This window comes from Camelina sativa, chromosome 8 (genome assembly GCF_030686135.1).
Source record: "Camelina sativa cultivar CO46 ecotype springtype chromosome 8, ASM3068613v1".
Classification (NCBI taxonomy): Eukaryota; Viridiplantae; Streptophyta; class Magnoliopsida; order Brassicales; family Brassicaceae; genus Camelina; species Camelina sativa.
Genome location: NC_141887.1, coordinates 27,620,495 through 27,636,992, shown reverse-complemented (window position 1 = coordinate 27,636,992; position 16,498 = coordinate 27,620,495). Strand labels below are relative to the sequence as shown.

Here is a 16,498-nt window from a genome sequence, read left to right as displayed (position 1 = left end):
ATTAATACTACCATTTAAAAATTTTAATTGGCAAAGATATTTTCTGTAGTTAACTATGGTAAATCTAGATTTGTTTTTAATTATCTAAATAAAATTTGTGCAAATGAAATAATGATTTTCTAATATGTAGAATTATTAATTATTAATTTGGGATGGTAGCTCTAAAAGCAATTCATGTATTGATTCCGGTAGTTAAATATTTTCTTAAATTGAGTTTTTGGAATCAGAAATTTTATGGATATGGTTTGTTTTCCGTATTTGGTTGTAGAACGTACACATGCAAATGCTGCTTTCTTTGTTTTTAACTTGTGATTTCGGTCATAATATAATTTTATTGTATTTGGACTGAGAAGTTATGAGTTATGACTCGAAACTTATGGAGAGAAGTCGAACCAAATTTTAACACAATGATCATCTGCTTGGTTCTTAGTTTAGTCTGACATACATTTTCACTCGTAAATGAGTCAATTCCGCATATATTTGAATCACTTGAACCAATTATAAAATTTTGAAAAACCGTCCGGAAAAAGTCTTCTGTAAGAGTTTAGAAGTTATAGCAAAATAAATCTCATGAAGATTAACATTCACATTTTCCAATTTTTTTTTGTTATATAATTTTTTTTTTGCCGATAAATATACTAAATAGCTTTTAAATAATAAAATAATAAAAAATGGAGGATCTGAGTTTTTAGTGATGAGTTTTCAGACTCGACATATCAAAGGTTGCAACACTTCTTCGAGAACCTTACACAAGAAGCAGTTATCTTGCGATACAGGCCTCCGGAGATCTTGATGAGTGTAGCCAAATATTGCTCCAGAGTCGATATCTGGTTAGCCGGTGTAGTTTTTGTAAAGTTGCTGAACGGCTCTCACATTTTGGATGGCATGGACGAGGCTGATCAACTCAAGTAGATCTTCACACTTTGTGGCAGTCCATAAAGAATTGGCCCGGAGTGTCAAAGTTTTATCTCGATTAAGTGTTTCTATTGCTTTATTCTAGACTTTTTTATTATCTTTCTTCCATAGCTTTTTTGATCCCAAAGTTCTGGATCTCTTGGACAAGATTTTGGTGCTCAATCTGTTCAAGATAATAATTACATAAGCTAAATTTGATCAAAAAGCTATATTCTTGGCATTTAAAGTATTTTTGTTTTTTTTGGTGTAGAGAATATCTGCAACCGGTGCTCTTGCTCATGCTTATTTCCAATATGTCACTAATATTGTGATATGTGATATGTGACCATGATGCTGTTAGGGTGAATTCGAGATTAGAGATCCCGCCAGTATCTCATTGCTTCAATACTTGCAGATCAGTGTCTTCCAAGATTTTTTTCGTGGGATGTTATATCTGATTGTCATTTTCATCTATTAGCATTAAACATTGAATAGTTCTCATCTTCTATCAAATCTTTTCTGAATCAGAATTCTTGTGTTTGCAGTTTATAATTCAAGTAAATGTATAAAGATTTGATTGATTAGTTTATATGTATCATCAATAAATAAATTAATGCTTTCTTGTTATCACAAAATATATCTCATGAGTATTGATATTCGCATTAGCCAATTTTGCTTTGGTTATTTAATTTTGTTTGCTGCTAAATATACTAAATGGGTTTTTATATAAAAAATAACTTACTGAATACTCCAAAAAAATAAATTTTCTGATTTATCCTTCATTAATATATTATTTCAACTGAAAAACTGGAAATTGATTCATAAATTTACATCGTAAATATAAAACGACAAGTAATATAGCTACAACTAAAAAGAGACGGGAAGAGTATTATTTTAAAGAAATAAAAGAATTTGTGTCACAAATTTGATTTTATAATTACATTTTGTTTGGATTCTTGTTGATTTTTCAATCATATCTTGGCCCATATTTTTGTTTGGTTGTAGATCTTGCACAACCGAGCACCTCCATCTAAAACATGTAGTTGGTCCGATTTCGGTCTTGTTGATTTGATTGTATCTAGATTACAAAAGTCATGAGTTTTGATGGACAAGGAATCAAAGAAAGCTCTAACATGAGTTAGAGTGGATGATAGGAGTTGCCGAGTTGGAGTTGTTCTTCTCTACTGATTTGCGTTTCGCATTGTTTTGCTAATATTGCATCTGCACGAAATATTTTTTGGGAGTTTGCTACTATTTCATCCTCCACAACATCACATTAAAAAGAAAATGATAGAAGCATGCAGAGTAGCTTTAAAATATATTTTTTTAGTGTTTATATCATTCATCAGGGTGATTTAGAATAACAATTATAAAAAGATTTTAAAAGAAGCTCATGATATTATCATTGGTGTCTAACGACGGTTATATTAAATCTAAGAAAAAAAAATATTTATCAACAAGTCTCCCTATACCAAAATAAGACTCGAAACCAATACTTGGGTCTGTATGAATGTCGGAAGACCACTTTGCTAGTGGCTGCATTTTGGTTTTGGCTTGTGATTTCTTCATAAAAGTGGACGAAAATATTTTTCAATTAATATATATATAGGAAATTTTCTTACAAAAGTTGTTTTGGTAAGATAGAATGTCCAATTTGCAAACTACTGTTCGATGACTGTAGTCAGCGTTATAATCTAGAACATATATTGTATATGTTAGCCTCATTAGTTTTCACCAAAATCAAACATGGTTATGAGAATATAGATTATCATAAAACATTATTATTCGCACAAGGCTAAGAAAAAGTTGATGAAAGAAGAGTAGCATGTGCCTTGTTGGTCCACAAATTGCCTATGAACACTTCACATGTCTCTCCCTTCCCCTAACCCAAAGTCCCCATTTCATGAGTTTCCCATCATCTCTTTTCTTTAAAAGATATTATTATTATTTTTCTTGTTATAAAGTTAGGCTTATTCAGAACTTATTAGTGATAATACCAATTCCAATTATGTTCAGAACTTCATGATGAGTTTTGATGTACTTACATGTGACTTTAACGCGTTATACCTTTTCAAGGACATGATATAGAGAGGTGGGTCGATATATACATTTGACTTGAAGGATTATAGATGTTTTTGGACTTAGTCTTAATCAAATATGGTTGAATTTGGGGTTTTTCTTGAACTAATTACACCTTTAGATAGTATCAAACAGATATTGCTTTTCTAATTTTCATTTATTTAACACTATTACATATTCACCTTTCTCATCCACTCAGCTGAAAAGAATGGTTTAATTTTTATGTGGAAAACCATATTGGTCTAATTAGTTTATACACCCAAGAGGAAGAGGAAATGGGTCAATGGAAAAAGAGCATAGAGAAGAGTAAAAAAGCAAAGCGGGAGCTATAGGAGTAGTGATTAGCAACACTTGCCTCTCTTAGCTCTTGCCTTCTATCTTATACTATATGCTATGGAATCTCAGCGAGCCCCCACCTAAGAAGTAAGATCACATCTTCAATCATTTATAACACATGCATTTAGTACTAAAATTACGACAGTAAGATCTAAGTAAAACCTATTTACAAAACTGACATCAACTAGTATCGTCTACATAAATGTCAAAAGTACACAAACCTAGAACTTTGAATGTTATAAAATAAAGAATCTCGTCCGCGTACGCTTTCACTTACCACACACACATCATGCAAGAATCTCACTACCGTTAATGAGTTTAATCCAGGGAGAAACTAAAACGACTTGTGTTCTCACATTCTCTACGGATCCATTATCATCACGTTTAACCCCTTGATCCATAACACCTTTAACCTTATGTGAACTCAGTTTATATATACATTAGAAACAACTATTAAACTTATTAGTTGAAGTCTGAAAAGGTTGGGAGTGTTTGATATAAGTCATATAACATACTTTAGAAATATCTTCCGAAACGTCACATACATATACACATGTTATCTCATTATGAAACACGGCATCTATGTGTACCTAAAGATCCATTTTGGTGTTTTAGTACGCTAGTCATTGGTATCTCAAATTATATTAATATCATAGTACGCATATAATATACATAATAAGTAAAAATTAGTGGCAATTATATCATATACACAAAGTATGTGTAGTAAGAAAAAGAACCGGTCTGAATTCTAATGATTCAGCGCCTATGTTTTTGTTGACCTTAAACCCCATCCTCATGTTTATTTCCTTCCTCAACAAAGCAAACACTATAAAGCGAATTGCTAAAAGCAGAAAATAGTTGCTCCCAATTTTTTTTATAAATATAATATTAGATGCTAGTGGCTTTTAAATTAGTGTTCTTTTTAATTGCTCCTAAACTATTTATAGTATTTCTTTCATTCTTCTTTAGCTAGCACACTCAAGTTCCCAAACTTTTTCTCCATGTTGAGGTGAATTTACCACTAGGATACATCGATATCCCCTCCACGAAACACCCTTTAAAGCATTATTCATTCATGTTAGTAATTTCGTAATGCTTGATTCTACTATATTCTATTCAATATATAGATCTTATAATAATTAACATAACATTCTCAAGTTATATAAATAGGTAAAATATAGTGTTTTTAGTAGAAACCTATATTAACATTATTTTATTGTAACATATTTTAGTAGTCACATATCTTCTTATAATAATTAACATAAACATTGAGAAGATATGTTTACGATCTAAGGACCCTCATAGTGGCATACAAAGATGAAATATTATCGTTAACATGTGATGAAAGCGAAGTCATCATAATCCAACATGTGCCTTATTCTATTATTATCAGTATCACTATTTTAATCTTATTGAATATTTGACACGTCTTCCTACCCATTAGTTGTTATGATTATAATGTTCACGACATTAAACAGAATATACAAACAATACTCTTGTGTCTGTGGGTAAGAGTTTTCAAAATTAGAACGGTAATGATAACTTGTTACATTAATTTAACCTCTGTCCTTGGGGTTAATATTTGCTATAAGATAAGTAATGACAATGACGTTTTAGGGAAGGTAGAATTCAAACTTTCAAAGTTCATATATTCGACGAAACCCATAACAACAAAAATAGTAGATATCCAATTCAAAAGTTCGTTAAGTATATAACTAAAAGCTGACACATCCTTTACTCGATACAAATACAAATACAATATAACCAAGCCTGTTATAATTTCTGAAAGCTTCCGAAGACCTATGAAAATTTCTAGGCTAATATTGTACATTCTTTATTTGATCGTATATCTTTCTTAGCTCATTCACATTAATAAGAGTTTGATAAAATTTAAATACATTGGACCAGAACATATATAAAAAATAAGGAAAATTTTGAATATCGAACCAGAGAACATGGTCCCTAAGATCTATTAATTGTAATATGAGGCCATAGGCCAATGCATGATGCCTCGTTTGAGAATTGATGACACAAACGAGCCACGGCTGCGAGTATCTATAGGTTGCAATAGCTCCTATAAATCGCAAATCATAACCAAGCACAAAATATTTGGATACGGAATATTCTGGTTAAATAGAAGTAAACCGTGATACCGGCATCAAATAAATAATAAGGTTTAGAGAAACGAAACATTCAAAACAAGTCATAATAGATGAGTGGGGGATGAAGAAAGATGTGTGATTTGACAAATCACGAGACACACGACATACCATATCTTAAAAATCCACGTGTGAAGTGACAGTTTTCAGCTTCTGTCCAAAAGATTAATAGATACCTCTCTTCCTCTCCTTTGTCTCCTAATGTTTTGTATTTTAGTTTTATCATCACTCAATACTCCTCATAATCTGTACTTGATTGTGACCCCGTACACATAATTCCAGTATTACATCTCAATCTTTTTTTCTCTCTCTCGTAGTTAACGTTAAAAACTTACGTATCCATATATATCCTCAAAATTGAATTTGTCATATGCACCCGTCCAAAATAAAATATCATTCTTTAAAAAAAAGAAAATTATTTTGCAAAGCAAAGTTGGTCTTTAACTTGGAAACTGAAAGAGATTGAATTGAAGTCCTTTAAAAAATGTAACTTATATATCAATAAGTAAAAAATTAGTGTTTTATCCTGTTTCGTTGGATCTAAACTGGTATAAAATCCAATAAAAGTAAGTAGGGGAAGTAGTATAGTTCCTAGCTAGCGGTCAAAGGGTTTACGGAAGACGAGGGAGGAACACACGTGTGAGAGATGTGGTAAAAAGGTTCTGCAAAAATTCTGAGAATGTGAAAAAACTAAAACCAAAAAAAAAAAACCAAATCTTTATAAGTTACTACTATAACACTTCCCAAAGTCTGAAATCTGCTGCCTCTTTGCACTCGTGTGGGCCTTTCGCTTTCTCTTTTGATCTTTTCACTGTCAGCACTCAGCAGGCCTCCCCCCCCCACGTGCGCTTCCTCTCCTCTGGACCTCTCCCCCATCCATTTCTCTCTACTCACATTTTTCCTTTTTTTTTTTCTTTTTCCTTTTACATATTTAAAATATTTCTTTTTAAATAAATTTTAGATATTACCCAAATAAAAAGATGGATTCCCATAAATAGCAATACTGTAAAACAAATCCATTATAAAATATAGGGACCTAAGATTAATAAAATTACTAATCAGCATCAAATTGACAAATTTAGTTTCAACTTCTTTTCACATATTAAAAAAATCTTCAAATAAAATAATTCGCAAGGTAAATAAGAAAATGAGAACATAACACAAACAGACTTAAAAAGAAAGACACCATGTACAAAGCCCTCACATTTGAACAACAACAACACAATTTTGAGTTTACGCAATAAATAATGGTATTAAGCTCAATGATGTTGTACCTATTGACCCTTTTTCAAAAAAAGTTTGGCATTAAGCTTTAGTTGATTTCATACAGCATTCTTTCTGAAAGCTCAGCTCCCACGACCTTGCGGTAGTTTTGTAACATCGGTTCCAGTTGCTTCCGCCCTTCTGGACTTAATATCTGCCGCAAATCCTTCAAATTCCACTTTTCTTTTGTTGTCAAGATGATATGTTTGATAATGGTAAATACCCAGTTAAGCCTTCTAACAAAATTTCAAAAGGAAAACAAAACCAAGTTTGATATACCTTGTATCTATATTGGGTTCCATAAAGACCGATAAGGATGTTGCTAATGTCGCTATCTTTGGACCCAGGGTCTGAGTCAATATGAGAGTCCTCTGATTCTATTTCACCATCCTCATCATCATCATCATCATCATCATCATCATCATCAACATCAACATCCTCATTATCATTATTATCATCATTATCATCATCATCACTGCAGCCCATAAAATTATCATTCGTCTCCCCTTGTTCCATGTCTTCATGTTCACTTACTGCTGGTTCCGCGAGAGTTTCAGAAGCACGAGCAAGTAAAGAACATTGATTTTGTGAACTAGCAATATCTGACAAGATGACATATGGCTTTTTATCAAGCATCGGCCTCGCTACTTCGAATGGAACCCACCTGAAACACACAGCTCCCCACTGTTAAAAACTTAAATTTACCAGTCTCCACTCACTTCAATGACATGTCCAGGAAGAGGTCATAAATATCTTTTTACAAGTAGTACAACTCATACAGCACCTTCCTTCATATGAGATAGTTGACGAGCTAAGACATTGAGTAACAAAATGATGGTAACTTACTGGAAACGGAGAGGACATAGAAGCTCAGATGGACGATAGGCTGCTTTATATCTCATCTTGTTGCACGAATGTATGTAATAGCCAAGATAGTAATACTGAACAGATGGGCAGTGAGCTTGGTTTTCTTTGACCCAATTAATTTCTTGCATGGCAGAATATTTCCCGAGCGATAAGAATGCATAGTCTGGATCCCAGAATAAGTATACACTTGACAAACATTTAGGAAGAATGTCTACAACCCCAACAGCAATTAGACGGCCATCAACTCTGTACTGTTGGTGGAAAGAGCCAAAGCCACAAGGCGGAACCTTTCCATCACCAGAATGCTGAACATATATCAAAGGAGAGTCGACCAAAAACCTTCTGTATGAACTTTCTGTGACATGCCCCGGCTTATCATTGTGCACTTTCAGCTGATACCGTTTGTATAACTCATGTTCTTCAGGATCAAAACTAGACCTTTTCAAATGTATCTCCAGCTTTCTCTTTCTTGTCTGATGGTGTTCTGAATCCATCTTAGTTTGAAGGGTTTCACCTTCACCTGTTGAGTTGACTCCTCTCGAGATATTACCATTAGGAACAACATCTCTATCAGAGAAAGAAACATTGGAAGCTGAAAGGAAATTGATATGGCCCTTACAGACTTTAATAGACATATCAGAAATTTCCCACACCTTACTCATTGCACTCAACAACATTTCAGAAATAGTTTCAGGGGATAATCTGTTTTCTTCAGCATTATTCTCAGACGTCTGGGTGCGTTTTATTGCAGCTGCTATTGGAAAAGCAATGTTGCTGGTGTATAAAAGTTGTTCTGGTCCTTCAGCTAGTTTCTTTCTTCTAGCACAAAAGACCTTCTTCACTGAAGCTTGCGGTATCTGCATATTAGAAGGGAATTCCCCACTCTGTATGCACATTTGCACAGCTTGGTCAATTTTGTTAGACAAATCATCCATAATTGGTTCAACTGCACTTGTTGCCGTTCCAAGTGATTTTTTCCCTGAATCTAAAACTTCATCAGAGGAAAAAGCAACTGTTTGTTCCCTAGGCTGCGTATCTAGTTTGGCATCCAAGAACCTTTAAAACAAAACATTGTGAGGAATAAGTTAAGAAAACTCCGGAAGAAGAACAAACGGGGAACAACCTTTCTGACTCAGCCAATAACATGACGAAGTCTCTATCATCTATTGATCCAAAGAAAGAGAAGAAAACTGAATCTAATAATATGCACCTTTCTAGCCTTCTAGACGCTCGCTGCTGCTCTTTAGTAGGAACAAAATCACTAGCTTTCAAACGGATTGTATAAGGAGGGCAACAAGTTTTATCCATCTCATGTTTGTAAAGATATGTACCAGATCGTCTCCATCCTCGGTCAATAAGAGCTGCAGAACAGAAAAGCAAAGAAACATAAAAGATGGCAAACTCAATAGTCCAGCAAAGCAAAATAATGTCAACTCAAAGAGATAACTTAAAAATTTGTTCATCCACACACACACACACACACAGAGTCCAAGAACAACAACAAGAACAAACCTTGGTAGTCAGAAACGGTAAGAGTCTCTGCAGATAAACCTGCATTGAGATCATGAACAAAATCAAAATTTTTTACCAACACTGATGACAAACAATTCGAATCACTTATATAAAACGAGATTCGATTCTAATTCGTTCGATTCAACAACCTAGTAAGTCCATGAACAACAAAAAGCGAAAATTAAAAAAAAAAAAACGAACCGTGAGCGATGCTTGACCGAGCTGGGGATTTACAGTAGCCGCAAGTGCTTCTGTAGCGGCCACGATCATCGACTACGCTTTCTCCGTTGCTTCCGCCGTCGTGGCTACTACTCGCGTCGTTCCCCGAAGACATAATCAGGAGAAAATTGCTAAAAGGCTCTCTCCGATTGGAGAAGAAGACATTTTGACTTTTTTGATTTCAATTTTATTTGTTCAAGCGAGAGAAGCTGACTGTTTCAGCAAATTAAAAAAATTAAAAGACCTAAACTACAAGAAAATAAATAAAAAGTCGAAATTGGCAAATTAAAGTCAAAGAAAGGGCGTGTTATGTAATTTAAATAAGTAGAATAGGGGAAAATACATGCAAAATTAAAACACTTTGAGATCACTTTCAGAAAATAGCCTCAACAATATATATATATAAATTGCTAAATATCATTGTATTCGTAATGTTGTCCATATATTTTTGCCTTAATAGACGTTTTAGCTGCCTATAAAACTTCAATACTAAAATTATTAAAATTCTATAACTATGGTAAGTGATATTTAAAAAAAAAACATTTACGTAAACAAAGGTATTTTTGAAAAACACCTAACAACTTTTGAAAATACCTCCAAATTCAAATTAGAATTTTTCATTTTTGTTTCTAATTACTAATTAACATAGCATGTCTTTTTTCCTTTTGAATTTTCAAGTTTGAATATACAATTTTCATCATTTATCATTATTTTCTTATGGTTTTCTTATAATCTTTTTATCATTTTTGTTCTTCCTCTTGTCAGTTTTTCAAAATTTACAATGTATAAATAAAATTGTAATAAAAATCAAATCAAAAATGCATTGATAATGAATTAATTTGATATTTGGAAATATATGATTTAGCTATATTGATATCATTCATTAAAGTATTAAATTAAATTATTTAGAACGCCTTTCAATTTTACTTTTCTATATAGTTTACATTACACAATACAATTAATGCATATAAAAGCTTTTAACAAATAATATTAATAATAATAATTATCACAAAAGCACTTAAATTCTTTCATTTAGCAAACCCACCGACATTATGCAAAACCGTCAAACTTTTTACTTCACTTTTCTTCAAATGAAAACCAATTTTTTCTTATTTTATTATATGAATAAATCACAACGTTTTTTTTAAGGGTCGGTATCATTTTGATGATGGGGGAAAAAGCTGCTGAGATGTTTAAAGCACAAGTATTCTCAGTATAATGTAATTAAGTTGGACGGATCAAGCATCAATGTTCATGGCAGAATTTGATCAAAAAGCTAGTTATATTTTTTTGCAGTATTTGAATTTTGGCCTAAAAATACAAGTAATATTTTATTATGCAAATAAGTGGGCATATGTTATTTATTCGCATCATGAATTAACAAATGAAAGATATATTTTCGGATAATATTTTAAATTTCATAACTTTTTAACGACTTTTAAATATTTTTTTCATAAATCTATATTTTTATCATCAAATATTACTTAAAATTTAAAGAAAAAGTATATTATATATTAAAAACAAGTAGATGTTGGTAATAAAATATTATATTTTGCAATTCTCCAAAATGTATCCAATTAACATATTATTCATTATGCAAGTTATGTTATTATGCGATTATGTAGTGCTAGTAATCGGAGCGAAAGTTTTTTTTTTTTTGTGGTGTAAGAATATATGAATGCGTGAAGAAAATAAATAATTACGACACAAACAGAGTTTTAAAATTGTACATTTTGATAAAATGTTAGTAAACCCATACCATACGTTCTCTTGTTCATAACCGAAGTAAACCGAAAAATCAAATGGTTAGGGCAGCAACTTATATGAATTGAATTATCTGGTTCGCGGTAAATACAAAACTCAATCCGCACTAAACCGAATACCAAGGCTTTAACACCAGATCATTCGGTATAATAGCCGGTTTAAACCGGAGAAAATTGATTGAAACCAGCTAATATAAGGCAGAAGAATAGAAGAAATAATGAGGATTAGTGGTTAGAGAAAGGAAAAAAAAAACATTAGAAACTCGCCGTAGATCCCAGACTCTCTCTCCCTCGAATCATCATCATCATCTCAAACTCGCTGTTTCTCTCTCTCAGTATCGTGTAACTTGGCCACCAAGTTCTCCAAATGTTGTATTCCATAAATGTGTATTTCAAAGGAACAGTTCTAATTTACCAAACATGGAGATTTCACAATTTAATTTATATATATATAAATGGATGGTAACAAAAAGTAATACCGTACCGCATCATATCGAGATCCATCTATGGCAAGTTCCTATCGTCCTACCGACCCGAGTCACCCGACTTTTACCCACCCGATACCCTAAATAAACACGCTTAGCCGGAAGCAGAGCATGGGCTTTGCCCGCTTCCATGACATGGCCGGATCTGAAATTAACAAGAACAAAAAAAAAAACCCTAAAACCCCTCTCGTCGTCATCTTCTTGTTCCAACACTCAACAGGGGAGGGGGAAAAAAAAAAAAACACCTTTTAGAAACCGTAACTTGGGAATCTCTTTAAAGTCTACAGTTCCTAGAAGAACGAGCTCTTCTTGCAAAGCCAAAGAATGTAAGTATTGGTTTCCCACCCACAACGGTTCCCCTTCTAATAAGGGTTTTTAACTGAGAATTTCGCAGAAACACAATACATATGATGTACGAAACTTATCTTCTGTTTTTTTATTACAACAGGTCGAGGATAATTGTTAAGAATCTTCCCAAATATGTGAAAGAGGATCGACTTCGAGATGTCTTTTCACAAAAAGGAGAAATCACAGACGTGGAATTGAAGCGTTTAAGGTATATATATACTTTTACATTCACAGCATGCTAATATGTTGTTGTGTGTGTTTTATATATGTTGGAATCACTCTATATATATAATTATCGTTGTTGCTTTTGCAGTGATGGTGGCAGAAGTAGACAATTTGCTTTTATTGGATTTCGTAATGAAGAAGAAGCTCAAGCTGCTATCACATATTTTAACAAGTATTTCATTGATACTCAAAATATCTGTTGAGGTGATTCATTTTTCACTTAGCTAAGCTAGATACTATCAGTTAAGTTTCATGACGTGTGTAGTACTAGCTAGTTTTGAAATCCTAATTTTGATATTCTCCTTTGGGACGCTTATATAGGTTGCGAAGCCTCCTCCGAGGAAAGAAGAAGGGAAGGTTAATGATAATGGTGAACCTTTTTCTAATGCTTATTATGCTAAAGGAGACATAAAGATTAAGAAGAAACCAGATGCTGATCATGATGATCCTCTGCTTCAAGAATTTCTTGGATACCACTCAGTGAAATTCTGGTCCAATGACATGTGTATTCCTCTTTCCACCGGAGTAACTTTTTCCAATGGTGCTGATGAGCCTAACAACCCCAAAAGAGCATTGTTAGATACTAAAAAGACTACAAAGAAGAAAATTTGGTGATGATGTTTCTGATATGGAATACTTCAAGAGTAGGATAAAGTCAAATCTGTCGGATTCGGACTGTGATTATGAAACTGATTGTCGAGATAATGCAGTCCATGTTTTCCCTATTGATGGAGAAGAGATTGAAGCTGGAAGAGTTGATGATGTACATGCAATGGAGGTAGATTCCGATGGCAAGATGGCTCAAGAGTTGAAAACTGACGACAGTGATGATGTTCTTAACACTGGTCGCCTTTTCGTCCGTAACCTGCCTTACACTACAACGTAATGGATCTTCATCTTCCGCTCTTTTTTCTTGTTTCCTGATTCCCCTTTGTGTTATTTATTCATCTTATCTCTATTTGTTGTTAAAATTAAAATAAAAAAAAATCTCATTCATGAAACAGAGAAGAAGAGCTTACTGAACATTTCAGCAAATTCGGTGAAATATCAGAGGTCCATCTTGTTCTTGACAGGGAGACAAAAAGGTCTAAAGGAATGGCCTACATCCTTTACCTGATCCCCGAATCTGCAGTAAGGTATTATATATAATTCATACCAATTAAAAAGTTCGAAGTGCATGCTTTTAATTTCAAGAAGTGGATCTTTAGCACTGTTAGTTAAGGTTTTAAATCGTTGATTTGGATGGTGTTGCAGGGCAATGGAGGAATTAGATGACACAGCTTTCCAGGGGCGACGGTTGCATATTTTACCAGCTAAGCCCCGTGAAAAGTCTGATAAACAAGTGTCAGTGACCTCTACTCATTCAAACTTGTAATATTTTTTCATCAGTTGTGTTTCTTCGATCATGAATGGCTTTTTTCCCAACAGAAATGACTCTTGTAATCTGCCAAAAACATTCAAGCAAAAGAGGGAGGAACAAGGAAAGGCGTCTGAAGCCCTTGGAAAGACAAAGGCTTGGAATAGTTTATTCATGCGACCGGATACTGTAATTTCTCTTGTTTCTCAAGATTAATGCATCATCCATTTTAAATTAGTCTGGCCTTTTTCCTTTGCTTCATGTTTGTTTTTCCTTTGCTTTTTTTTTTTTTTGTGTTGTAGATCCTGGAAAATATAGTCAGGATGTTTGGTGTAAAAAAGAGTGAGTTACTTGACCGTGAATGCGAGAATCCTGCAGTAAACCTTGCTTTGGCTGAAACAAAAGTCATTATGGAGACCAAAGAAGCCCACGCAATGGGATACTTTATGTCCCTTTTGGTAGTTTACTTTATGTCCCACGTCGAACATGTACCTTCTCTCTAACTTTTCACTTAGCACCGCCAAGAGAGAGATACATCTCGTCTCATTACCCTTCTCCTATTCGTACCCTTCTTCTTCTTCTTCTTTTTTAAATTTTCTGTTTCCTCAAAGGTATTTAATTTATTTTAGATCCATTCATCTCTTCCGAGCTGCGAACCTGTCAGTTTGCTCTGAGAGATGCATTCGCCGAGCGATGAAATTTTTTCACAATATTACAAGTTTTCACAATCAATTATTGCATTATATATATATATATATATTGTCTACACCATCACACCATGAATTTGAACAGAAAAGTTTACATAATAAACTAAAAACTATTTACCAAAATTACATTTTATTTGTATATTTGTAGTAAATCTTAAAGCATTATTTTTTTATATTATTTTCTGTGTTGCAGGAAAAAATATTTCCACTAAATTTTATAGTAAAATTAAGATTTACTTTTATTAGTTAATATTTAATAATATGAAAGTTTGATTTAAATTGCAAAGGATTTTTTAACCATGCGAATTTGGTTAACGGAAACGAGCCGAGGCGGGTTTTTTTTGTTGGTTCTTAGTTTATTCGATTATTTTCTGAACCAAAAGGTCCAAAACTAACTGAAAGAATAATCGGTTTGGTTTGGTTTATTTTTGTTAGTGAAATTCGAGATTGAATTGTTCGGGTTTATATAAATTTGTGGTTGTAAACAGATTATAATTCTGAAAAGCGGGTAAAATAGATTGGTTTAGTGGCTGAAATCCCTCCGAATTGAACCGATTGGTTATCTGATTTGGAACCGGAAAACGAAGAACTCAAATGTTCGGTTCAGACAAAAACCGCAGGCTATCTCCAACTCAGAAGTCAGAAGCATGGATGGGTTTTGGGACTGGTGAAAACGTGTTTGCTCAAAAAGCATGGATGGGCTTGGCCCGCTTCGATAAGGGCCGGGTTAGGGAGGATCAACCAAAAAAAACCCTAAGAAACCCTCTCTCTCTCTCGTCTTATTCTTCTCCTCCTCGTTGCTCTATATATCTATTAGTCGCCGCCAGATCAAAAATTGCCAAATCATATTGTCCCCAGAACGACGAGCTCTTGCGAATCCAAAGAATATGTAAGAGTACTGGTTTCCCGGGAACAGTTATTTCTTCAAACTTTAGAGTTTTCCGCAAGAAATCGATTTTATAATATTGTTTCGGGCTTACAGGTCGACCAGGATAGGTGTTAAGAAATCAAATGTTCTTCATGTTTGGAATCTGAGCTCCAAGACAACTGATGAGAGTTTGAAGGAGCATTTAACTCAACTGTTGAAGCAGGGACAGTAGATTCTGAGTGTCAGGGTTAGTTTCTTGTTACATATTTTGTTGATTGATTAGATAGTAATATATTAGTATTATTACAATACTAATACAATATGCAGACTTAAAAAATCATACATAATAATAACTTTAAAAATAAATTTCACTATAAATTAATTATAATGCAGATAAAAAAAGATTGGCGGAATAATATTCCAATTGGTGAGGCTTATGTAGAATTCGATTCTATAAAGACAGCGACCAGAGTCTACAGATATCTACAGGTTTACATTATTTTTGTTTTAAAAAGTCTCTTTTAGAGTTAAATTTTTTGATTGTGATTTCATAAGTAGAGTATGAGTAGTGACACTTTTTTCTTTTTTTTTTGGTTAGGATACTGTTGTGGATGAATATCGTTTGCAATTTTCATTCCGTGAGAAGAACCGAAATTCAGAGACTAGGACAATGTTACATGTGAGACGTGTCTCTCCTGACGCAACCAAGAAAGATCTCAAACAGCTTTTCGAGCCGTTTGGAGCGGTACACACACTTACTTCTCTCTTATTATGATGCAATGCAATGTGCACAGCTTCTATTTTCCAAATACCATCCATCTCTCGTATGGATTTGTTCAGAATCATGAAACCACCCTCTTGTTTATTTATGTCTATGCAGCTCAAGAGTGTTGACCTTCCATTGTATGATAATGGACAGCGTGGTTCTATCGCTTATGTTGACTTTTGCGAACATCAAGATGCTAAAAACGCTAAAAAGGCTTTGACCAACACTCTCTTACGTGGAAGGTCTTTGGTAAGTCTCTATCTCTCTCTCTCTCTCTTTCTCTCATGTTCACTTGACATCCTATCCATGGATGCATTCTCTGACTCTCTCTCTATTTCTCGTCTTTACAGGTGGTCAAGTGGGCTTTGGACATCGATAGCATGGACGACCCAGAACCACCCCGTGCACCAAGACCAATAACAATAGCAGCTTACCCTCCTCGTCATACAAAGAAAAGAAGAGCCTCCCCAGTTGATGATTATGAACAGCAGGTTGAAGTTTGTGAGAGAATAGCTTAATAGCCCCGCACCTCTATCGTGTTTCTTCTACTTTGTATCTAGTCTCCATGGTTTCCTACTACTCTGCTGGACCGGTTCTTTACCGGATCCATTAAAAAAAATAGTTCGGTATCGACTCAAGTCTCTTCCTCT

General features: G+C 33.8%; 2 protein-coding genes across 4 annotated transcripts; one reads left to right on the top strand and one right to left on the bottom strand.

The window, feature by feature from the left end:
- Nucleotides 1-6,545: 6,545 nt before the first annotated feature.
- Nucleotides 6,546-10,089, bottom strand: LOC104708543 (arginyl-tRNA--protein transferase 1). 3 transcript variants are annotated; one of them, XM_010425138.2, is made up of 6 exons: nt 9,312-10,089; nt 9,111-9,149; nt 8,809-8,959; nt 7,578-8,654; nt 7,011-7,395; nt 6,546-6,897 (listed from the first exon to the last, which is right to left on the bottom strand). In XM_010425138.2, the coding sequence occupies exons 1-6, from the start codon at nt 9,442-9,444 to the stop codon at nt 6,781-6,783; spliced, it is 1,902 nt and encodes a 633-aa protein (XP_010423440.1). In that variant the 5' UTR covers nt 9,445-10,089; the 3' UTR covers nt 6,546-6,780. The 3 variants fall into 3 exon arrangements, with proteins under 3 accessions (XP_010423440.1, XP_010423442.1, XP_010423437.1); XM_010425140.2 differs by having other exon boundaries at nt 6,546-6,914; nt 9,312-9,535; XM_010425135.2 differs by having other exon boundaries at nt 6,546-6,909; nt 9,312-9,535.
- Nucleotides 10,090-12,240: 2,151 nt separating this feature from the next.
- On the top strand, nt 12,241-16,486 carry LOC104708541 (multiple RNA-binding domain-containing protein 1). The gene is given in 12 exon segments (XM_087461342.1): nt 12,241-12,354; nt 12,472-12,759; nt 12,761-13,032; nt 13,155-13,286; nt 13,405-13,494; nt 13,579-13,696; nt 13,810-13,995; nt 15,150-15,329; nt 15,476-15,571; nt 15,681-15,827; nt 15,963-16,097; nt 16,199-16,486. Coding segments are annotated over 12 exon segments (1,926 nt in total). The 3' UTR covers nt 16,367-16,486.
- The last annotated feature ends 12 nt before the right edge of the window (nt 16,487-16,498 follow it).